At 43.9% G+C, this 23,998-nt stretch overlaps 1 protein-coding gene across 10 annotated transcripts in view; it reads left to right on the top strand.

Annotated features, from left to right (window-relative positions):
* Positions 1–23,998, top strand: part of LOC100117775 (disco-interacting protein 2) — a 60,323-nt gene that overhangs the window by 28,499 nt on the left and 7,826 nt on the right. For 4 of the 10 annotated variants that reach the window (XM_031921068.1, XM_016988867.3, XM_008213955.4 and 1 more), the window contains exons 2-10: positions 2,139–2,210; positions 14,381–14,557; positions 16,208–16,375; positions 20,557–20,973; positions 21,241–21,529; positions 21,855–22,194; positions 22,448–22,708; positions 22,921–23,473; positions 23,557–23,987. In XM_031921068.1, the coding sequence (XP_031776928.1) occupies positions 2,139–2,210; positions 14,381–14,557; positions 16,208–16,375; positions 20,557–20,973; positions 21,241–21,529; positions 21,855–22,194; positions 22,448–22,708; positions 22,921–23,473; positions 23,557–23,987 (2,708 nt within the window). The remainder of the gene's footprint in view (positions 1–2,138; positions 2,211–14,380; positions 14,558–16,207; positions 16,376–20,556; positions 20,974–21,240; positions 21,530–21,854; positions 22,195–22,447; positions 22,709–22,920; positions 23,474–23,556; positions 23,988–23,998) is intronic. The other 6 variants (XM_031921069.2, XM_008213956.4, XM_031921071.2 and 3 more) reach the window with 3 other exon arrangements.

Raw genomic sequence — 23,998 nt, 5'->3', positions numbered from 1 at the left:
TTGCGCACTAATAAAACAAAATCCAGATCAATGTCCGCTCGCTCGCTTGCTCTCTCGTGTCGATTCGCGGGACATTTGCCGGGTTACCGAGCGTAACACTCCACGCGTGCAGACATGATCCGTCTCGTGTAACGCGCATAGTTCAGCTCCAGAGGCTATGCGAGTATGTGTGTGTGTGTGTGTGTGTGTGCGCGCGTGTGTGTGTGTGTGTGTGTGTATGGAAGCCTTGTTGTATGCAGCTACTCGTTGCTGAATATGCATTACGGCTGCGGATAAATGGCCGCGACGCCTGGCGTATATGCCTGCCTTTTATGGGGCATTCCGTGTCAAATGCGGATGGTTTAGATTATGGAGCTAGGTGCTATTGCCGCGACGCGTGAGCTGTTGGAAGGAAATTCATCGAGGAAATTGTTGTGAAAAATTTAAATGTTTTCGCCAAGCAATGCGTTAATTACTGTACGAATGTCCGCGTTACGTCTTAAAAGTTCACGACACGATCTGTTTGCCAAACGCTATAAACAACTCGAAATACTCGCTTGGCGCTCCACATAAAAGCCATTCATTTGCCGGCGCGTATAACACGGAATACCACCGACAACCACAGCTGCATAGCACAGCATAGCTCTCTCTCTCTCTCTCTCTCTCTCTCTCTCACTCTCTCTCTAATCGGAAAATCGCACTATACTACTGCAGTTATCATTCGCGAAGCGAGACCGCGACCGTTATTGCTCCGGTTTCCCGGTTCGCCGAAATAAAGCCTGCGCGCGTTATACTACTGTTGTTGTTGTTGTTGTGTTGTCTCTCGGAAAAGACCTATAATATTAGCTCTCATTGGCCAGTCGCGCGACCGACACTTGAATGAGCGATTTCTCTTTGAGTCGCTGTCATAGCATTGTCACCGACGCGCGGCTTCGATATGCATGCGTTCGCTTTTTGCGCAAGACCCAGATAAGAAGCTATTTATTTGTGCCCCAGCTGCTGGACAGAGCGACGTTTTTTCCGAGCTGAATTTTGCGAAATAGTCGCGCGGCGGAGAGTAAAGGGGTACGTAACTGACGACGTCGTTATACACACGGAAAGTCGTATTACGGAGCTCCATGCTTGTCAATTTGTTCGCGCAAGATTTCAATTTAGTTTGTGCAAGCGTTCCTCTATTTTATGGCGTTTTAAGAGTTGCCAGTCAGAGTTTGATACTGGACATTTTTTCTCTCTCGTTTTGCGTGTGCTCGGAACAATCGAGTCGAATTTATTGGTTTAGAGCGAGTACGATAAGATTGAGGTGTACGCATGCAAATACGGGCGTTTTCTCGGGAATTTCGTTATCACTTGAGGCTTTTTTTCGTAGATATAGATACCCCGTAGAACGGAGCTGAAATTCTTAAGATAAACCTTGGTCGTATCCGAGTCCCGGTATAATCCCTTGTAAAGCACAGGATTCACCTACTTTCCTTCAAAATTTTTGGACGCGAATTCACGCGAATTATTATACAGGTGTCAGTTTCTCACTTGATGTCGTCGCGTGAGATAAATTGTGTGGATATATTTTAGCTGCAATTAAGTCTTTACATCGCTGCCTTCTCTAAAACAAACTTCAAACCGACGCTGTCTAGGTCATAACTCTGTCATTCATGTAATTACTTCATCAGTTTAATATGTTAGAAATTGCGGCGAGAACGTTTGTGCGCAATCTCCAGTAGAGAAAACGTATAATAACGCAGAGATCGTTTTCACATTTTATTCAAGAATGCATAAAAAATTCTCGAGTTGGATGGATGCCGTAATTAGCACAACTTTGGTTAAAGCACCCAGTAGTCGGTGAACCGACGAGTAATCGAAGTATCGATCGTCGTTCAAAGCAATTTTTACGCGTAGTTGAGCTTTTAAAATCAGCCCTTCTCCGCTCGCTTTTTTCATCCGGTAAATATACCAGCACGCGACTACTACAATGCCTCGAAAAAAAACCAATCGCGTTGAATGATGAAAATGGAGAATAATTTTGCCCTCGCTTCGCATTTTACCGATAAGTTCGCATCGTTGGGAGGATGCTTTCGAAAATGACGTCCCTTTTTAGCTATATAATACCTCTACCTTTATACACATTGTCTCACCCGTTCTTTTCTCTCTCTCTCTTGTTACAGGGGACATCACGCAAAAGGGCTACGAGAAGAAACGGACGCGACTACTGCAGCAGTATGCGTCGAAACAGCTTGGTAAGTCGGACTTTCATCATCGTTCTGTCCTCCCAGTTTTCTCACTCTCTTTTTTCCGCTGTATACAACACACCACTCTCTATAAATATATGACACACGTTTGTCGCCTCACTCGCGATCTCACACTGTATACTGTACATATATCGTCTATGTATAACGTCTGTGCGCTCTATTCTCTGTTTGCTCTCGGTCTGGTTCATGGCTTTTGCATTTTTTTCTCAAGCTTTTTTTTCACGTCTATCCTGTGTATAATGCAAGCTGCTGCTGCAGCTTTCGTCGACTCGACGAAGGACAGTTTGCTACTCGTGTGTGACGTCAATGTAGCTGTTGAGAAACTAGTTCTGTGGGGATGTGAGGAGAAAAAAAAAGACATTCTGCGGCGAGAAAGAAAAGCAAATTGCGCGTGGTGGCGTTATCTATACGGGGAAATGTCGGATTAAGAGATTTTTTTAAATTAGCCAACTATACTTTCGAAGTTCTTATCGTAATTGAGACCTTTCGTTTGTAAATAAACGTGAACGCTTGATGAATTTATTGATGGATTAGAAATTTTCAATTTAGTTTATTCGATGCATTAATGGGAAAGTAATTGAGTTATTATAAATAGCTATGCGCAAATCAAACATATAGTAGTGGATATGGATAAAGATTTTAATATAAATGATTCTAGTTTCCGGTATCACCTCGAAACGTCGTCGAACGATTAATAATTCTATATTCCATAATTAACATCACACGACAAATTACATATTTCAAAAGAAAAACCCCACCCACTTTTGCAGCAATTCCAACTTGTCGTTTACCATTCGTTTTCATACGCGAGTCTTCATCTCCGACCAATAATTACCGAGATAAAAACAACTTCAAAATATCGGGTATTAAAATCAACCATCAGCATCGATTACATATCTCGATCGACCCATAGACACGCACATTTGACACACATATTGCTCGCACAAAATAACTGCAGAGCCCAGAGCACATATCGGATAAAAATGCCGAAGAAAGAAACGCCACACTTCTCAGGGGGAATAATTCATAATCATGCGGAACGCGTTGCGCATTTTGCAATAGCCTGTGCTTGCCACGCGCGCGATCACCTTCCGACGAAAAAACAAGGAGTATATAGCAGTAGCAGTTGATAAAAGACTGGCAGCGGCGCATAGCGACGTTGAAAAAAATGCGCGCCGAGAGAGAGAATCGCTAAACGCGAGGAATTATGCGGTTGCTTCTGAGCAGAAAAATAACAGGATTATTATTGTTCGCCGGCGGTGTGAGTCTGTATTTTCTATGCCGATGTATCCACTGAATCTCTCATAAGGCGTTGTTCAACGCGCTTAATTACCGATGATTTTCGATGATAAAGATTGAACAATGAAAAATCGAGACATTACAGTAAAAATCTAGGGTATAACGCTTATCAAATCATCGGGTGTATTTAGATCCGCGTCTACGTACAAAAAGAGGCGTAAGGAATCTCGCTAATGGCCAGACGTATATAGTCTACGAGAGTGCATAATCCACAGTTGAACGCGCATCGCGGACGCGTCGCTTATTACGGTAGCCTTTCCTCAGAGCTGCAGCGCGATGCATAATATAATACCGCAGACGCGTAAGAATTCCCCTCGCGTCTGCTGACGACTTTATTTTTTCTCTTCTCCTTGCGCGCGCTTTTGCGGTTCGAGTATAAGGTCGCGTTATAAGCTCAATTTTTTTCAATTTACGAAGAGTTTTGAACACGGACTCTCTTTGTGAGAAACTTTTCTGTAACATTGAAGTCACTGATAATTGGAAGATTTATGCGTCGTTTTATGTAATGAGCTTCATCCTTGAGGCTGTTCGCGATTTTACATGCCACCGACAATTAAACTAACAATCGGCGTTTCTTTTTCATGCAAACACGCTTGAGTAATCTTCTCACCTCTTGAGTGACCAATTAAACAATCGATTACACTTTGAGTGTTATTAATTGCGATGTATTTCGATTCGTATATGGATTACTTAAGAGTATAAGCAATAATATTTTATTCACAATATACTGTTCGGCTCGCGTAACATTATGGTCTCCCGTTACACACACACACACACAAACGCACACACACGTGGATCTGCCTAACTAGCAATTTACATGTTAACACTTAGCGTGGTCAAGTGACCGAAGTCGCTGCATACAATATTATATATTAATGCATGTTTACTTTTTATTTGCTGCTTGCAAAATCAATGCCACGGAATTGTTAGCTCGGATTTATTCTAATGCAGAGGCTCACTCGTTCGTAATTTTACCGCCTAGTCAGCAGCTCTTATTTAAATAACAAATAGATTAAAAGGCGGCGAGTAACTGCTGCTTCGCTCGACTGCGAAGTCGCCGCGCAACGTTTTACGATTTTGATGAAACTAGGGTGTTTTGAAAAAACTAATAATAAAAATTCCGCGAATACAAATCAATCGTGTTTGCTTTTAATTTCCTTCAGAAAAACACTCTACTCTCACGGAAAATCACGCTCGTTTGTTCTCTAGCAAGCATCGAAATTTCTTCGCCAAATCAAATCAACGAAGAGAAAATTCCACCTTCGGCAAACGTGTCAGTGAGAGAAGCCTTTATAAGTCCCTATCTCCCGCGAGCAGATTATCCTCTCGAGGCACACATGTGCCTATGTATACCTACTTGCAACTATTCCGCGCACATTTTTCCATCTCGACGTGCGTATGCGCTCGTTTTTTTTTTCTCTCTCTCTCTCTCTCTCTCTCTCCGCTACACTCGCGTGTTGTAATCGATTCTCGCTCTGCCTCGCGCATTATTACAGAGCAAAAGACTTGGCTATGTGGAGCTCGGAGAGAAAAAAGAAACGTCGCGTGTATCCACAGCGCGGTTGCGTAAATTTTTATGCGCGTATTTGTGTTATTAAGCCGCGGCGCGGCCGCCTGTCCCGACGTAAATTGTAATACGTGAGCTTGATGGGGATATGGCGAGCAGCATCTTGGTGTTCCGATTCACAGAGGACGAGACAATGGCGCGAGTATGATTTGATCTTGGAAGGATTGTATCTCTCGCGCGGATATTGTGTCGCGATCGCGTAACGCCTTGTTATCGCGCTTCGACTCGGCGAGTAATGATCGTATTTATTTCTGGGAAGATCGCGGTGGATCGACGGTTCTTCTTGATCATGGGTGTGGCCTGGCGAGAAGACGAAGTGTGGTATGTGCAGTAAAATTTGATGTTGACAGCAGAACCTATCCTTGGATGTGTGATCAATAAAAGTACTGACAGTCGTGACAAAAAGTATTATACTGTACAGGGTATAGTGAAGGAGACAAAGTGAATTCAAAGCGTTCGTTCCTATACAGGGGGAGACAAAAAATGTTATTACAGTGCAATAATTGAAATCAACCTTCATAATTGCAACAAAAAAAGAACCTATTTCACTGCAGGCATACATAACCGTCGCTGATTCTCACGATACTATACGCGCGCAAGAAGTTCTACGTCTTTCGCAACGCACACTTCCTCGTCTTTTATATTCAAACATGCTCATATATATTCAAAAGTGAAACGACGCTGTTTTTAACTGCATCAAAAAGCATAATGGGTTATAGAAAAGTTGAAAGGGGTACGTTTCGAAAGTGAATTTGCAGAGTGGGTTTAACAATTATGTAATAATCGGTCATAAATTATTTATTTCTTGCAACTGACAGGAATGTCCAATATTGGATCCAAATCGAAATCAGTTTTATAGAGAAAAGGTAAAATTATATCTTGTATTATTTAACTTTGCATGCTCTTTTGTTTACCTGCGAAGTGTATGAAGAACTGAGAGCTGATTGTCGAGAAAGAAAGATTCTTATGTTTGAAAAGAAAAATATTTTGAAATAAGCGTCCTTCTTTTGCATTCACAGGCTCGATTTTTCAGCTTTCCATATGCACTTCGGAAACAAAAAAGTATTGGAAAATATTTCGCAGTAGTTGAGAATACTCGTTAAAATCAATTCCTTAAGCATGCACTGTCGAGTAAAAAAACTTGTTCACACACAATTGGTTTGATATTGCACCGTCACTGCGTGTTATTTCTTTGGGACTAGCGAGCCTCCAGAGTTTGCGATTACTACAAAAACATCGAAAAGAACTTGGAGATTACGTAGTAGTTACCCTGTATTATGCACCTATACTGTTAGTTATCTTACAGAGTCTTGTTGACCCACTTGTTTCCACAGAGCTGTGATATATTTGCTTGTTTTGTATATTGTTTAAAAGAAAATATTCGGCTCTATGAACATTGGCCCATTACACGGTAAGGATTGTAACATTTCCATTGTCAAAATTCATATTTTTTTCATAAATTTTTTTACAACGAATTTCGCTTTATTAAAACGAAATTACAGCGTGTACCATCCCGTCTTACAAGCACCGAACACGAGTACAATACACGTTTTAATATTCTTCAAAAGGAACAGTGTGCTTCATTTGAAAGGATGTGATTAATGGATTGTCGTCTTCCGTGAAAGTTGTAATGGAGCATTCTTATTACAATGTAAACTTCGTACACAAAGCGTAATGCAATGCAATAATGTAGGCACTTCGTTTTTCATTGCGATAGCCATTACGTAAAGTAATACTCGTTATTCCGTGGTGATACACGAAATTCAATTGCCATTACCGCAATAACCACAGCTTTTCAACGTCCGTCCAACCTACTCCCACCTCCAAGCAAATACCTATACACGTAAATTTATCACCGAAATAACAACTCCCTACTCACTCAATCCAGAGTCGAAGCGCAGCAAAAGCCACACAGTAGCCTCTCTAACTGTGCAAACACATTCCCCGATTGCAACCTCGTCTTCTTCTTCTTCTGCCTCTCATCATACATCGTCCATCCGTTGCTGCTGCTGCTGCTGCTGCTGTGCAATAAAACCAAACTTCCACACGAGCTGAAGCAGCAGCAGCGTCAGAGCTGACCTCGCTTATACGACTCTAAAAGTCCTGATGCGATGTTATATACGATGTGCAGTAATAATGGGTCGCGCGTGCGTATGCAGAAAACTCTCGGTGTGCTGAAGAAGCCATCTGCTGCCGCGTGCGAAAGCGTTCGCTTGTCGACATTCTCCATTTTTGCCCGTTCGCGCATAAATGGACGGGAAGGCGAGTAGTAGGGGCAATGAGTCGTCGAGTGTACAGTGAGTAGTTTTATCGCGGCTTAACAGTAAGGGACATTGATGACCGGCTGCGAAACGGAAACGTAGCGATGTGCTCAGGCTGTCCGAGAGAGATGGACGTTGAGAAATCCATAAGTGAGATTCTTTCGGATCGTTGCTTGCTTATGGTTTCGCTATGCTCGACGAAGGCTCAACGATTTAGAGGTTTCAGAGATCGACTATGATTGTGAAGGACTGAATGATCTTCTAATAGCTCTTCTCTCTTTGTTTTCGTGCCGGTCGCGACTGTAGATAGACTGTCCTTTGTTGCAATACTGCAGTCTATATACTCGCGAGGATAGTTTTTGTTTGCTATAAAAAGAAAATCGAAAAATTTGCGGTTGCAGGGCGAACACTTTGACGATCCCATACTCAAAGGTAAATTTACTATTGAGAATAATATCCCGTCAAATAATGTGGACAAATAACGTACGAATAATTCGTAATGTGTAATAGCTTAATACTCGTCGTAGAGAGGAGAAAGAGCAACATATAATAAAGCAAATCGCTTCTCTTGAAATTCCGTCGCGAGGTTATCTTTAAAACGGACTTTTAAATTACATCCCCCTCAAAGTTGCATGGTTAACGATAACGAAGTAATTATATACGTGCGCGCGTATACGCGAATGTTTAATCAAACCCCGTTCGTGCTAATTTTCCGTGAATCGCAGCTGATAAGACCGCGAGGATAGCGGCTGATGATTACTAGCTCCGTAAATTGTTCCCTGATGTTTATTTAATTTTATCAGGCCTAATTTGTACTTGCCGTGACGCGACTGTAATACGCTGCTTGTTATAACAAAAACGCACGTGTGCTTACATCCGGATACAGTATATATAGTGAAGAAGCGAAGATTATATACATAGTTCTTATTAAAAATAATTAATCGTTACAATTCAATTAAGAAGAAAAGAAAATTAATAATCACTTCTATACATAAAAATGTCATACAATTCACATTGTAACGAGAGTAATTGAATCGAACACGAGACTCACACCTACGTAGAAAATCATTTCTCTCAACGTTAATGCACCTCGCCAGAACGAGAGACTTCACTCTTAATAATCTCCCGAGCAATCATCAGCCAGCCTCGCTCAATAATAAGATCTAAAAACCACCCAATCCGAAACAATCAGCATCGGCAGCAGCAGCAACAGCAGACTTGCGAAAGCGTCGGCGAGAAAATCATCAATCAGTGCTTTTCCCCGGCTCTCTCATGAAAATTAGCTACTCGCAGGCGCGAGCCGAGTTGCCGTCCATCACGCGAATAAGCAATACGTATGCAAAGGACGACGAGTCTCTAACGAAAGTGCGCGGCTACACCGCGAGGAAGCAAAATCGCGCTCGTTAAACTCGCGTCGTCGCCGCGCGTGTATACGGCGTAGAGAGAGAAAATCGGCCCTCGTCAATCGGCTCAATATATGTCTCGCTTGGATATATATTTACCCCGAGCGCATCGGCTAACGAATACCGTCTGAGCACTGGGATAGCTCTGTTGCGTGTATGCAAAGTCTGATGGGGCTGTGTTGATGTTGGTATGCCGGGACTTTTAAGTCGATCTTTATAAACCTGCCGAGATGTCGCCAAATCGGTTTTTCGTACCTTTTAGATTGTTTTGGGCTTGAATTCTTTGAAAATCGTTCAGTTTTCTGTAACCAAACAAAGTATAGTTGCAACCAATGCAAATGATGACTGAACTACAATATTAACTTTGAATCTACAACGAAGTAAACATAATCCACGTGAAAGTACGGCGAACTCCCTGCCGTGTGAATTATTTTTGCGACGCTTGTGCATTCTTCGGTCGTTAAGTATGTGCACTTTGAAAGGTACCTCCTCACGTTTTTTGTTGCGCCGCAATAAAGTAGGCGCTTAGCAGTATCAACGCGTATAATTAGCCTTTTTTACGATCACTTACACGTACACACGCGCCCAGGAGTGTTACGCGCGGGGCCTAGACATCTTATTTTCAATCGCGGCCTGCTTACGCAATGGGAATTGAAGTTTCTTGTGCCGATATTTCGCACACACGAGCCGAAAGATTTTATGTTTCCGATAGGGAGTTTAAAAATAAATTGATTGCGATTTCACTCGCGCGCGCTCGATGGATCTTTTATTTTCCAGGATTTGTTTAACGTCATAAACTTTCAACGGACTCTGTATGCACGTGTGAAATGAAAGTTAGTTGCTAGACCAGATAAACGAACGCGTGGCGTATGCCGAGTATGCAACTCATCTATTTATGTGTGTGTGCTATACTGCAACGAGCAAAGTTTTCTAAAGGCTTTGACGCGATTAAAGCTCACACGCCCATAACAGGTAAAGCGATGACATCAATTTATGTGTATACATAATGTAAGAGATGACAGTGCGATCATATGTTTTTTTTTTCACTGATGACAAACCGAATGTGCATAGATTGCATATCAGGCATGAATCATTTCGATTTTGAATATGTGTGGAATCGACGCTGGAGCCCTCGAATATGTGGCATCGCTATTTCAGTCACACTCCAGTTGCATTCCATCGGCCGCAGCGCGATTTAACGACCTTTCCCATTGCATCATCCCGGTGAGGTGCAACTAGAGTGTGACCAAAGCTCGCGACGACGAAAATTTGAGCACTCGATAAAGTCTTCTTCTGTCCGAACCCGAGATCGCGCTAACGTCATATCGATTTCCATTGTTCGTGGAATCGATTGTATCCGACGCGACGGAGAACAAACGAGCGATTTGTCATGGCGCTGATTGTTTGTTAGGTATCGAGAGTGTGTAATTTTTGTTTGAGGTAGCTATTGATTCGAATATATATGATGAATTAAAAATCTTCGGGATAAAATTTCACCTTAATGCAGGCGTTCAATCAGCAAATGAAAGTTTAGACACGTAGCGATTATGAAACACGTGCGGGTATTGTATTAGTTGAGATTGCCTACGTTGATCTTGATCTCATAATCTGATGCTCGATCACAATATTTGAAATAATCGATCCATTGACAGATTGAGCGCAGATTCGGTCGATTTCTCCGAATCTTTTTCCTAATGTCTATACAGCATATACCTCTGATGTAGTATCCAAGTCGAAAGAAATAGTTTTCCAAACTCTGTAATTACTCCGAAACATTCGCTCCGATCCAGATCGTTTAACATACCTCACCGAAAAGCACACAATGGAAACTCGGATTTATAAATCAGCGCACACCGCGACATCACAATGGCCATTTAATCAGGAAAATTCAAGGAATCCCAATTAAACTAAACCAGGCTCGTAATCGAACAAGTTCCCTCAAAAACGCCCTCTGCATCCACCTCGCAGCGGAGAAAATTTCGAAAATCCAGCATAAGCGCGCAAAGCTCAGCAGCGACAAAACCGCATTCCGCGGTAGTCTCTTTCTGTACTCTCTCGCGGCTCACATAATGCGCGTCACGTCCACACGTACATGTACGCGGCTTATGCACACGTACGCGCGCGAAGCTCATATACCTGGCGGCGAGTAACTGTGCACCTAGACACGCGGAAGAGTCGCGCGAGCGCGGGGCCTTTTACATAAGGCGATCCTGATGCGCGATGGCTTCAGCAGCAGCAGCAACAGGCGAGGCTCTCTATGGATTTTTCGCGGCCGCGAACTTCTTCCCATGGCTGGCTCGCGAGAGGACGAATGCCTGGATTAGGGTTGGAGTGGGAGGCGAGGCAACCTTTCACTGTGTGGGAAAGGCTGATGCACGAAATCTATCGATGGGCTTTCGGAAGTTCTCTACTGCTGCTGCTGCTCCTGCTCCTGCTGGTGCATCTGAGGAGAGTAAGGTTCTTATACACTGCACTTTGAAACTATGCTGCTGCTGCTGCTGCTACGGGTGAGAGTGACGGAGGAGATTCGTCGTGGAGATTACGGGCGATGTGCCGTCGATGCTCATATTATTCCGCGTCGCGTTTCAGGTGCGGTTAATTGTGGGAGGATTTTTTTCTTTTTTCTCGAGTGTAATTGATGGGATGCGGAAAATGCGTAGTTTGAGCGTGGGGATGATGGGAATATATTCCAGCGGTGTCGCGTTGAAAGTCGGAGAGAGAAGAAAGTGTTTATGGTGCGGAGGCTTTTTGAGAAACGGTGTGTGATCGGTTCGATGATATTTCGCTTTGGGAAAGGTCGGCTGTTGAGTAACTTTGGCGGTAATGATGAAAGCCGATAAATTTTGCGCTCGTTCGGGTCGTAAAATTATTGCGTTTTGATTTATGGTAAATAATTGATCGCTACGCTTTTGATCTGGATTTTTAATGAAAAATCTTTCATACGCTGAATGTGTTCGGCTGCTGTGTCAATTAGAGGCACGATGTATCGCCGTGTAGAGTACGAATGCAATTAATAAAGTTTAAAAGCTTGTTCGACGGAATTTTATTAGAGTTTCGATGCGAGTTGAGTTTGAAATAGTTCTGTGATTGACAAATTCCATTTCCGACATCTAATTTACTCATTTAACTGCTCTTTCTGCTCGTTGCATAATTGTATACATAGAGCTTGATTCAGTACAGACATACCCTTTGCTCGCGAGGCTATTTTACATAAAGATAGTGAAACGCTATCGGAACACACTCTTCCGCTATTAAAAGTAGAAAGTAAAATTTTAATCTCTTTAACGCGCAATGAAAAAATTAACGTTCCCATGTAACATTATAAGCTCGAACGCGAGTTATACATTCAACGAAGAAAGCGTCACCCTCTACACCGACGGATATAGTCAGCAGCGCAGTAACACAAAGCTCGCGATGATTATTTGCTCCAATTCCATAAAAAGCAAATTGTCACAGAGAAAGAGCCATCGCTATGCCTAGGGGCACTTATCCCATGTAACATATGCGCCGCCGTCGCCGTTGCTCATATACCTGCCAGCAGCGCGTAACTGCACATCGCGTGCGCTTCCGGGTCTCGTTGTACACATCTACTCTTCTTTCCGTGGTAGATTCTTCCTCAGCTGTTTTATTTGTTCTCTTCGACTTTTCATTTTTTCTCGTAACTAACTTCCACAACTAATGCATAGATCACGGGGGTATTCTTACAAATGAGTAAACGTTAATCACGCGATGCAAAGATTCTATGCAGCGTATAAATCATCGCCTGGATGAACAATCTGTTTCGCGAAATAAAACATACACACATACAAGAATATTCGCTCCGTGAGTCTTCCCAAGAACGATAAAGAAATCGAAAGGCAATATAATTTACGATCGAAAAATGCAGCCCGACGACAAAATCATAAAGAAGCGAGCTTAATGGCATACCTCGTATACCATAAAACACACTCGTTTCACCCCATTTTTCACACACATACACACACACACAGAGCTGAAAGGCTGCGCTGCAGTAGTATCCCCCCGTGCAGCAGCAGTCGTTAACCATTATCGGACACGACCCGAGCGCGTGGGCGAGCAACAAACGAGGGACACAATTTCTGTAAAGCCTCATCATGCGAACAACAGCAGTAGCAGCGCTAACGAAACGCGTAAATCGCCTTTTGCTTTTCTTGCCGAGAGCGACGCCATGAACCAGAACCGAGAGACCGATATGGTGGTGGGAGTGAATGTGGGGATTGAGGCAGCTCTTCTCTGGAAATAGCCGCGCTGAATATCTGTATCTGCGTTGATAGAAACACAAAAATTCTGGACTGGACTGATGTCTCAATCTGAAGTGTCTATATGAATTATGCACACGCGAGTCTATTGTAATTTACGCTTGTGTCTTTGAGAGAGCGGAGGTATTACGCAACGTCGCCTCGTTCGACAATATATTTATATACTCACACATTTTATGGCTTATTATTCGCTTACTTTTCTTGTGTGCACATGGTGTTTTTTGTTTTATTTTTGTTGTTGCCGTTCTTTTGTACTGGATTACGCTCACAAACGAGCAGTTTCGAAAACATCTACGGAGGATTATGGTAATGTGTGTGTCGGCTATTATTGTTTGCAAAAATGTGCAGTCGGCTGCGCAGTAAAGGATATACTAGATATTATAATTTTATTGTTCTACATATCATATCGTTGTGTTATACATTCAGTAAAATTCATGCCAAGCAAGACTAAGAAACACCGTAGCTTTTGAATCTCGAACTGTTCCGCGCGAGAGCTGTTGCAATGAAGTTGTTCCGTCCATCATCCAAACGTTCCTTTTGCATTCCATGCGATTATTAATGAGGCGATTATTCGCCTACACGATACGCTTCGCTTTAAAGCCTATATCGCGCCGACGAGCTATTGTCTCGGCATTTTTTCTCGGCACAAAATAGATCAGTTCCTCCGCAAGACACTGCACGAGAATATTATACCATCGGTAATTTGATTGCAGGTAAATACTCGCAGTTTCGTAACTCTCGTGTGTATGTGTGCACGTACTCGGTTATCTCGTATTGACTCACGCGGTGAAAAAAAAACTGAATCACGCAAGGTCGAAAACAGGAAGAAGGATGATGAGCAAAGCTATACGTATAAATGCAATTGGCTAAAATACGTGTGATTCTCTTCCTTTTTCGCCGGGGGACTCGCGAAGTTAAAGTCGTCTAAGAGGGTAAATACAGTACATCGTGAAGAGAGCGTCAATTTCGCAGAAAGTTGAGAGAAATACACTTAACTTCGCGCATTACACACGCCAGGAGGTTAAAAACGGAAACGACGCATCCGTCTGAGTGGTTCGTTACTACTGCTTGTGAAGTATTATGCACGTATACAATAATTTCTCGTTACGCTGGTCGTAATGCTGTTTATGTCTCCGAGGTATGCATAAGGGTGTACATTTTCTGATGAATTTATTATTTCCTCGTTTTCCGCTTATAACGCGAACGTGAATTAATTGATTTCGCAAACACAGCCGACACACGCACGAATGATTCTTCCAACACTATAAGCAACACACCATAAGAAACCCAGAACAAAAATGAAAATCCAATAAACTTATCTGTCCCGAAAACGCATGCGAACACACACCAGGCAGCGGAAATAACGGAAGCGGCGGAGGTGGTGGTGGTGGTGTTGGTCTCGAAAGGACAAGTTTCGGCAGTGGCAGCGGCAGCGGCGGAGGCGGCGGCGGTGGCGGAGGGCGTCCGCAGCCACGCGCCAGGCGCACTCAACGTCGCGTCACCCACTCCGAAAAGCGCTATCACTCAGGTGAAGCCTCTCGGCGAGGCGGAGCCGCTTCTTCTTTAGATTTTGGCTCCGATCTCGTCGTATAAATGTAGTTTACTTCTTGTCTCGTCGTCGCTTGTTTGATATAGATGTCTCAGTTGCATTATTTTATTGTTTGCGACGCTTTGGTCGTTGTTGGAATATACGTACTGAGTAAACCGGATATGGTAAATTATATGCCTGTCGTTGTATTTATGTGTACAGTAGCTATTTTGTCGCGAGGAGTTTCCTAATCTTTGATGGCGCGCTGGCTAAAAATGAGATCGATTTTCGTGGGAAATTTCTTTCTGTATCGATTTAAAGCTGGTTTTATAAATATGCTAATGAGAAAAATTACGCATATGCTTGGGACTAATAATGTGTACGTGCTGCCCGGAGGGCTTTGCGAGAGAATAAAAATGTGTACCTTGAAATAGTCGATAAATGCAAATTATGTTCACCATCTTATTTTTTCATCTACGTGAGAGTATAGTATACTTGATGAGTATAAAATCCGACTGAGTCTTTGTATGTGAAATTCCGTTTTTAGTGTCGCATGGTTATCTCTAATCCCCTTTTGTGTTTTTACAATTTTGTACATTAATGGCGTATGTGCATCATAAATATGATATTTTAGTTTTAGAGCTATAGTTGTGTTTGTACTAACAAAACTTCGAACCCATATAACAAAGGCAGAAGAGTAACATAGTTTCCAGCTACTCAAAATATAACGAGTACAGGATTTCTAGTACATTGAAGCGACGTTTGCATAATTTCAAAAAATAAGAGCACAACTCTGTCACCTCAACTCTTATCTAAAAGAATAAAGCCATCACCGCCGGGTAATACCCTCCTACTATACCACGCCAGAAATCGTGTGTCTCGATAAGCATACAACATCGGCGCATTAAAGCGGCCGTTCACTTTGTCCAAAAAGTCGCCGATACCCTGCACACAATAATATCCAAAAGTTGCACATAACACACAACCCATAGTTTTTTGGTAAACGTTATGGTTTCACGGTGCAAAGAAGCTATACAGTCCATCCAATAAACACACGCAGCAGCGTCCCTTTAAAGGCACTTGTGCACGTGCGCGCTTCGTCTCGCTCTTTGCGGTTTTTCGAGCCTTTCTTTCTCCTCGTCTCGCGTCAGCGGAAGAAAAATAAGAAGAGGAGAAAGAAGGAAAGTCATATTTCGCTGCGCAGCTACTTCTCTCCCTTTTTGCTTTTATTTGTGTTTCGCTCTCTCTGTCTGTTCTCCTTTCCTCTCTTCATCTCTGTCTCTCTCCTCTTAGCGAGCCTGTCTTACCCGGGAGATCTATCGGTGACTTTGTGGCTGTGGGTGTAAACGCGCCTGTCGATCTCTTTTCGTTCTTTCTTCTCTGCGGTTATACCTTCGCCTCCTTCTTCTTACTCTCCTAATAATTAAGTCATCTCTCTTCTCTACATTATATATTTGTTTTATTATGTTCGATTTTTTTTCCACGGGGACACCACTCGAGCAATCGCAAACAATACTTATTCACAAAATCGATACGAGAGTGTCCTCGAAAGAAATATTAGTAAAAATAAAGAAAACGTCGGAGAGGAACGCGCTGCATATCCCAAAGTCCTGTATCTATGTTTTCTTGTGGTTGTTGTTGCATGCACAGGCGGCCGGCTAGCGCCTGGCGCTATTGCCAGTCCCCCGGGCTCCGGCGGCTCGACGGGTGGCCACAGCAACAACAACAACAACAACAACAATACCGGCAACTCGAATTCGGCTGCCACGAGACGCGGCAACCGCAGACTCACGCGCAACGAGAGCCGCTACCATTCCGGTGAGTATAGCCCGCACATCTTACATCACAGACACACATGCACACACTACTGTTCCTATACGACATGTTCAAGAAGAGGATCGTCGCGAGATCGTTGTTAGGTACACTGGGACGAGGACGTGCATGATTTTATTAATTTTTTTTCTATTTTTTTTGTCTCAATATTTTTTTTTCTTGAATCAAAGTCATGTGTGCATAAGGTAGAGAAAGTTGATGATCGCCTCCGTGTATTTTACGTACTGCCTTCTTTGTAACCTATATAATATGTAAGTGTTTTATCATAAATGTATACCTATTTGGATATTTCTGTTGTAACGAGCCGTAATTTTGAATTTCCCTACGTCTCTCTGTGTAATTTTGTGAATTTCGTAAGTAAATGTTGGCCTGATTATACTATACACTATGTGCAAGTAGTTTAAACGTCAAAATTAATCTGGCGAACCATGTGAAAGTGTTGCGAGTTCCTGTCTCAAGTTGCTAGAGATATAATAATATTCCAGGCCCACATACCAAAAAAAAAAAAAAATACTTAATAATCCCTATAAATAACGTTGCGCCGCAAGTGTGTCCAAAAAGTCATTCTCGAACGGCTCGAAACGTTGATGCAAGCGTAATATCTCCCCCTGAAAACTTTTCGAGCTTTAAATCCTCTCCGAAGCTTGCGCAGGGGGCCGTCGTATAAATCAAGAGCGCAACTTCAGCATTTAGATGATGTATAGAGCGCGAATTTAAACTTCGCGGGGGAAATTCCTTTCACTGCTCTGCTGGAAAGTTTCAGATTATTATTTCGCTGCTGAAAAATCGAATAACCGCAGTTTCGAAATGTCTCTCTCTCTTTCTCACTACACACAGCAAGTTTAACGAAGGCGGCATTATTCAAATGAAGTGTTACCGCGCAAAACTCGAACACAACGCATTAGCCGTTTGAAATTACACGTACGTATATAATATCGCTTTACAAGCACGCGCGCGATTACACCAACAATGTTCACCTTAAGGAAAAAAGCCCATTACAGCGCCGAGTCTGAGACATCGTTATTCAATACGCGTACATAGCACCCGACGCGTTTCAAAACAAGCCCCTCGCGGGAAAGAGGGCCTTAAAAGTGCGTTTTATAGGCGCAATTAAACACGCAAATTCGCCCGCTAAGTCGCGCATTAGCGTCGCGCTAATTGAAGTTCGCGCGCCAGCGTATAATTTCGCAACTTTCTCGAGCGTTGCCGCGATGCGTTACACGCGCTGCACATCGTCCCAACTGCGCGGACTCTCTGGCCATTTTTGCGTAATTCGTGTCAAAGACACGTACGATATACACACGCGAGTCGTCGTAGTGCAACTAGGTGGTATCATTGTTGTCGTGGCTTTATCGCTGAATGAGATCGTTTGTCGCCAGTTTTTTTTTCTGGCGCCGAGTTGGGAAGAGTTATGGTGTCGGAGCTAATGTGCCCATTTACGCCGCTGAGAAGACAATGATGGGATCGTTGTTTCGTTTAGGGAGAAAAATGCGCTTATTTCGCTTTCTTTGTTAACTAACGGCTTTACTCCGGTCGTTGTAGGACAATTTTCTCACTTTCGAAGAGATTCAATGTAATAAAATGTGATGCTCAAAATTTGTATGGATTATTGTTAAAGCTCGCGTTGTTTTATTATAATTGAGCAATGGAGGGATCGATAATCGCGGCTTTCGCATCGATTACACGACGATCAGAGTAATTTGTACTGGATGATTTCGCAGATTATATCTTTAATTTGCTACAGAGCGGTATTTAATAATCGCTACGATTATTCGTGGCGTCGGAAGATACAATTATCATCATTGTTTGCATTTATCAAACGATTGCGCGGTATAACTCTGTACTAACCATGAAGTTACAAAGAATCGAAATAAAACGACTAGAACAGAATTCAACAGCTCATTAATCCCATAAAGCGGCTATTATAAGACATACCGCGTTTCTATCGCAATGCGAAAATATTTCCTCTCTATTTCTGAATACAGCTCAAGAAATACAGCAATGAAACGTGCTGCAGATAATGCTACAATAATTCATTTCATTGACTCGTACATAAGCTGCGCATTAAAGTTCGGTACAGCATAATAGAGCAATCTTTTCACTCGTCTAGCTCGCATTGTAAATATAAATACGCAATTAACTTGTCAATGCTGTGTATTTCAGCCATATGCCTACATCCTCAGTCTAAAAATACTGAACAACAATAAAAGTTATTGCATAGTAATGGGTCTATAAGATAGCATACTCGAATTTCAGGTCAGCGGCGCTAAGTTTAGTTTTAATGTATTTTTCCCGTCGCAGACGAGCACACGGTCTGCATTACATCGAAAATAGCGCGCATTGATTCGATCGTCTCTCACATCACGCTCATATCATCTCGTCGTTTCCAGAAAAAGTAATAATCGAACGTATAGTTAAAATAATTTTTCCAATCGAGCAAACAGCCATATCTCAAAATTCTAAACCGCCTCTTATCCTTCCATTTATCTTCGGCGTGTAGCCTCATCGCGTGCAAGACAAGGCGCAAAATTACGTTTCGTTCCGAGACGCGCATTCCGCAGCGCCTTGAAAGCGAGAGTGCAACAAAAGGCGTGCATGCGCGGGAGAATACGACTGTGTAAAATTCAAACGCTTCCTGCGAACCTCAGGCTTGATGTGTGCGTCCATCAAACAAGCGTTTCGCATATGTATTATACGAAGCTTAACAAGCTCGAACTTCGTCATTACGTTATAAAACGGCCCTCCCTGAGACTTCGCGAAGGAGAAAGTTCCCGGTGTATTAATAATAGAAAAATTACACTCCCTACTTCATTTTCCGCCGTAATCCAGAAATTCCTTCCTTCCCACAATCGAAAAACTCGCGATAAATCCGATAAGCATCTCTCGGTCGAGTCGAAACACTACCACTTCCGTCATTCCATCCGCGAGGGAAAAATCGAAACGGCATTTACGCGAGAGAGCAGTGCGTAGGCGCAGTCCGCGCACAACAGGGAAAGTCGCGCGGAGTATGCGCGTGTCTAATATACGCGGACCGAGATATAGACGGAGAGAAAGGTCAGCAGCTGCCTTGGTATGTCCATTCTGTTTTCTGCGATCTATACGCACACACTTTATCGTGTAGGTATAAGTATGTGAGGCCTCGGGGATAGGTGACGCCGCGGAGAGTAGGCAATTACTCGCGTTATGTGTTCGGTGCGGGTCGAGGTGGGTTTTGATGAGTTATTGTTGCCGGTTCGATCGGTGGGTCGTGGAATGCGAGTTGGGAGGATATTTTTTTATTTGGGACAAGAAGAATGCTGTATAGGATTTTGGGACGGCTGCGCAGGGCGATATCGAAATGAGAAAGAGAAAACTTTACCTGCTTTGGATTTTGATCGGGACTTCGTTGCTTATGAAAACTACTTTTATAATAACCGCTATACGCTTGCTGATCGTTTGGCGAACGAAGACTGATTGCGATTTGCAAAGGAAAAATCAAAGCTTGACCTAATGAAGCGTAATTTTGACAGATACTGCACAATCTATAGTCCAGAGTAAGCCTACGGTGACGTAAAATCCTCGACGTGCAATTATGTTTCATTAGGTGTAGGCAGTATCTTTTTTTAATTTACTATAACTAGCGCGGAGTAACGTAACGGCCTTACAATGGCGGTTTTTGCGTAAACATTTGCTCTGCATAATTGCTTTTTACGAGTTTACAGAAAATACGCGCGCTTGGGCTGTACACACATATCTATATAGGGATATGCAAAGTGTACCAGCGTCTAGAAGAAATAATTAGGTTGTTCTCGAGTGAGTTTTTGTTGTTATGTAAAAGATTACGTCGAGAAACACAGATTTTAACGAGTGTACGACAAAGGATCGATTAATTATGTAATCTAATTTTATTGATATACACCTATCATAAAATGATTACTTTTAGTGTCAAGAAGACGAACTATCAGAGAGAAATCTCTCAAACCAGTCGAGAAGCTTTTCACGCAACCGTCGCTCTGCTTATTTTGCGATATCACACGTTTGCGAATGTATTGTTCAAACAAATAAACAAAATTATCAATAAAAATAATGAATTTGAATGCAATCTTAACCAGCTGCTATCACGCTAACCAAATCCACAAACCCCAAAGCTACCAAAACTAACCCTCACTTTCTCTTTCGTCCAACAGAGGTCCGCCAGGAAGCAGTGCAGCAGGCGTTGGCCGCAATGCAGGGTCGACCCAAGCCCTCACTTCCTATGCCATCGAAGCGCACCTCCGTGATGGCCCGCAGCCCGGAGCGCAGCAGTGGAGGTAACCAGGGCAGTGGCGGTGGAGGCGGTGGTAACCAAGCCGGCGACTCGAGCAGCGACGAGGACAGCGTCGTTACGGAGGAGAGTCCGGGCGCGGGTGGACCCAGTGGTACCGGCCTCTCCGACACCAGCAGCACTGGCTCCGCCAGGGACACGCCACCGCCGCCGAGACCACCGGCTAGGAGGCCACCTGCGGATATCACCGACATCGCCGAGTATACGCCACACGCCTACTGCAATCTCGTGCAGCCGCCCGATGTCACGCACACGACCACGCAGTCGCGTAGACCTGCGGGTGAGTCTTTTGGAGTTGATTTTTTCACGTAGAAAATTAATGTGAATTATTGATCAACCTTGAATCCAATCGCAAAGTGAAATATTCACGAAGGAAGCTTAATAAATTTTTAAGTACTTAAAACGAGGATCGAAGTTATTTTTACCGAGAACCCAGTTTACTCTCCTCTTGAATCATTTAGTTTGATTGGCACCGCCTAGAAATAGTTTTGATGCTAAGGATTAATGGTATTTGAGAATTTTCTAAGAATATTATTTTTCTTAACAGGAGCTGACAGAGTCAATAGGTACCACGTAGTAGAAGATAATAACACTGGAACGACAGGCCGATGGAAGGTGTCGGCAAAGATCCAACAACTGCTCAACACGCTTAAACGGCCAAAACGCAGACCACTGCCAGAGTTTTACGAGGACGACGACATCGAGTTGGAAATCGCAGCTAATCCGAAGGATCCAAACGCTCCGAAACCCGAGGGTGGCACCATGACACCCGCCGTCGGCGAACAGCTCTCCGTGCCTTCTGGACTGCCTAGATCGGTCGAAGCTTCTATTCAGAGGTCAGCTTTATCCAACTTGTCGTCTACCTGTATTTTACTCTGATACTCGACTAAATATGAAAATTTGAAATAGGTCTTTTTCTCAACCGTGCTGGAATTGCCAAAGTTCAATATTGTTTGTAAAAACTACGAATTAACTATATCATTGCAAATAGCACAAACACGCCTCGATCGTGCTCCGATGATTCAATGACTCTAACAGCGCGCGTGCACCGATTCCACACATTCCGAATTAAAATTCACAGCCCGAAGCGCAAGGCAAAAATAAAGAACATAAAAGAGAAAAGAAAAATGAACTCATCTTCCTCCGACTCGATGATTGCAGGTACGGCTCGGCCTCGTACAAGGCGCCGGCGGCCACAGTTCTGGACCCGAACGGCAAGCTATGCGTGACGCTGACCTACGGCAAGCTGCTCAGTCGCTCGTACAAGATAGCCTACACGCTTCTGAACAAGGCTCTGAGTCGCGTCGTCGGCGAATGTTGCCTCAAGCCTGGAGACCGCATCGCCCTCGTCTACCCCAACGATGATCCCATCAACTTCATCTGCGCGTTCTACGGATGCCTCCAGGCTGGAATCGTGCCTGTACCCATCGAGGTGCCGCTCACGCGTCGCGATGCCGGATCACAGCAGATTGGCTTCCTGCTCGGTAGCTGTGGCATTCAGGTGGGTTGTCGTCGAGTAGGTGCTTTCGATCTGAAAAATTACCGTGTTCTTTATTAACTGCTGCTTTTTCGAATGAAATTATCGTTAACACTGAACGAAATAGACCGAGCAATGAAGCGGAACTTGCGAATGAAAATTAAGAGGCTCGTAAACAAAAGTGAGGAGCGTGAAAAAAACGATAACAGTAACAATGGGTATGGTCATAGAAAGGCAATAAAACTAACCGGCTATTGTCTGCTTTTGCATGTCTCAGGTCGCTCTGACCAGCGAGGCGTGTCTCAAGGGCTTGCCGAAGACTGCCGCCGGCGAAGTGATCGCATTCAAGGGCTGGCCGAAGCTTCACTGGTTCGTGACGGAGCATCTAGGCAAAACCCCTAAGGACTGGATGCCGCCGACGCGGCTCACCGACGACACCCCGGCCTACATCGAGTACACCACCGACAGGGACGGCTCGGTCATGGGCGTCACGGTCACGCGGGCTGCCATGCTAGCCCACTGCCGTGCCCTCACTCAGGTAATAATCAATAGTATACGAGGCGCACTCGGTAATTTGCAAGCTGTATTTTTTTTAATAAGCGTATATGTGCCTTGCCGTGCAACGAGCAGGAGGTACTATTGACATTTGTCATTTCATTATGTACTTTCTTTTGTAATTTGTTACGAACGCTTCCGTCTGTGAGCTGTAATAATATCCGTATATTGACATACATGTGAATTATTTCCCAGGCGTGCGGCTACACCGAGGGAGAGAACGCAGTATGTGTTCTGGACTTCAAACGCGAAGTCGGCCTCTGGCACAGCACGCTCACTAGCATCTTGAACGGCATGCACGTCATCTTCATTCCGTACGCACTGATGAAGGTGAATCCGGCGAGCTGGATGCAAATGATCACGAAGCACAGAGCAAGCGTCGCCGTAGTCAAGTCCCGAGATCTACACTGGGGACTGCTCGCGACAAAGGACCACAAGGATATATCCTTGTCGACGCTGCGACTTTTGCTTGTCGCTGACGGGGCCAACCCCTGGTCGCTTTCATCCTGCGACCAATTCCTCTCGGTCTTCCAGTCCAAGGGCCTGAGGCCAGACGCCGTCTGCCCCTGCGCCTCATCGAGCGAAGCCCTTACGGTGTCGGTCAGAAGGCCTGGCCGAGCTGGTGTTAACGCCACTGGTAGAGGCGTGCTCAGCATGTCGGGACTAAGTTTCGGCGTGGTCAGGGTCGACCAGGAAAACTCTTTGACGTCGCTCACACTGCAAGACTGTGGTCAAGTCATGCCTGGAAGTGAGTGGTTTGAAATAATCTAATCTTTAAAATAATTAAAAATTCTTTGAGAAACAAACTAACCCGAGGTACTTTTTTTAAAGGTATTGTAACAGTGATAAAGATGGAAGGACCACCGCTAGTCTGCAAGACGGACGAGGTCGGAGAAATCTGCGTGCACAGTGCAGCAACGGGTAGCCAATATTGGGGTCTGCAGGGCCTTACCAACAATAACTTCAAGGTACAACCGTTGCAAGCTGAAGGCCAGCCACTCGGCGATGTCGAGTACACGCGATCCGGACTTCTTGGTTTTCTTGGACCGGGCAACCTTGTCTTTGTTTGCGGCTCTCGAGATGGTCTCATGACTGTCACCGGGAGAAAACACAATGCGGATGATATCATCGCAACCGTACTAGCCGTCGAGCCAATGAAATTCATCTACAGAGGAAGAATTGCTGTGTTTAGCGTGAGAGTATTGAGGGATGAGAGAATATGCGTTGTCGCTGAGCAGCGACCCGATTGCAGTGAAGAAGAGGTAGGAATTTC

Source organism: Nasonia vitripennis, chromosome 1 (assembly GCF_009193385.2).
Source record: "Nasonia vitripennis strain AsymCx chromosome 1, Nvit_psr_1.1, whole genome shotgun sequence".
Classification (NCBI taxonomy): Eukaryota; Metazoa; Arthropoda; class Insecta; order Hymenoptera; family Pteromalidae; genus Nasonia; species Nasonia vitripennis.
The sequence above is the reverse complement of the archived record's forward strand: the minus strand, read 5'-3'. Positions and strand labels throughout refer to the sequence as shown.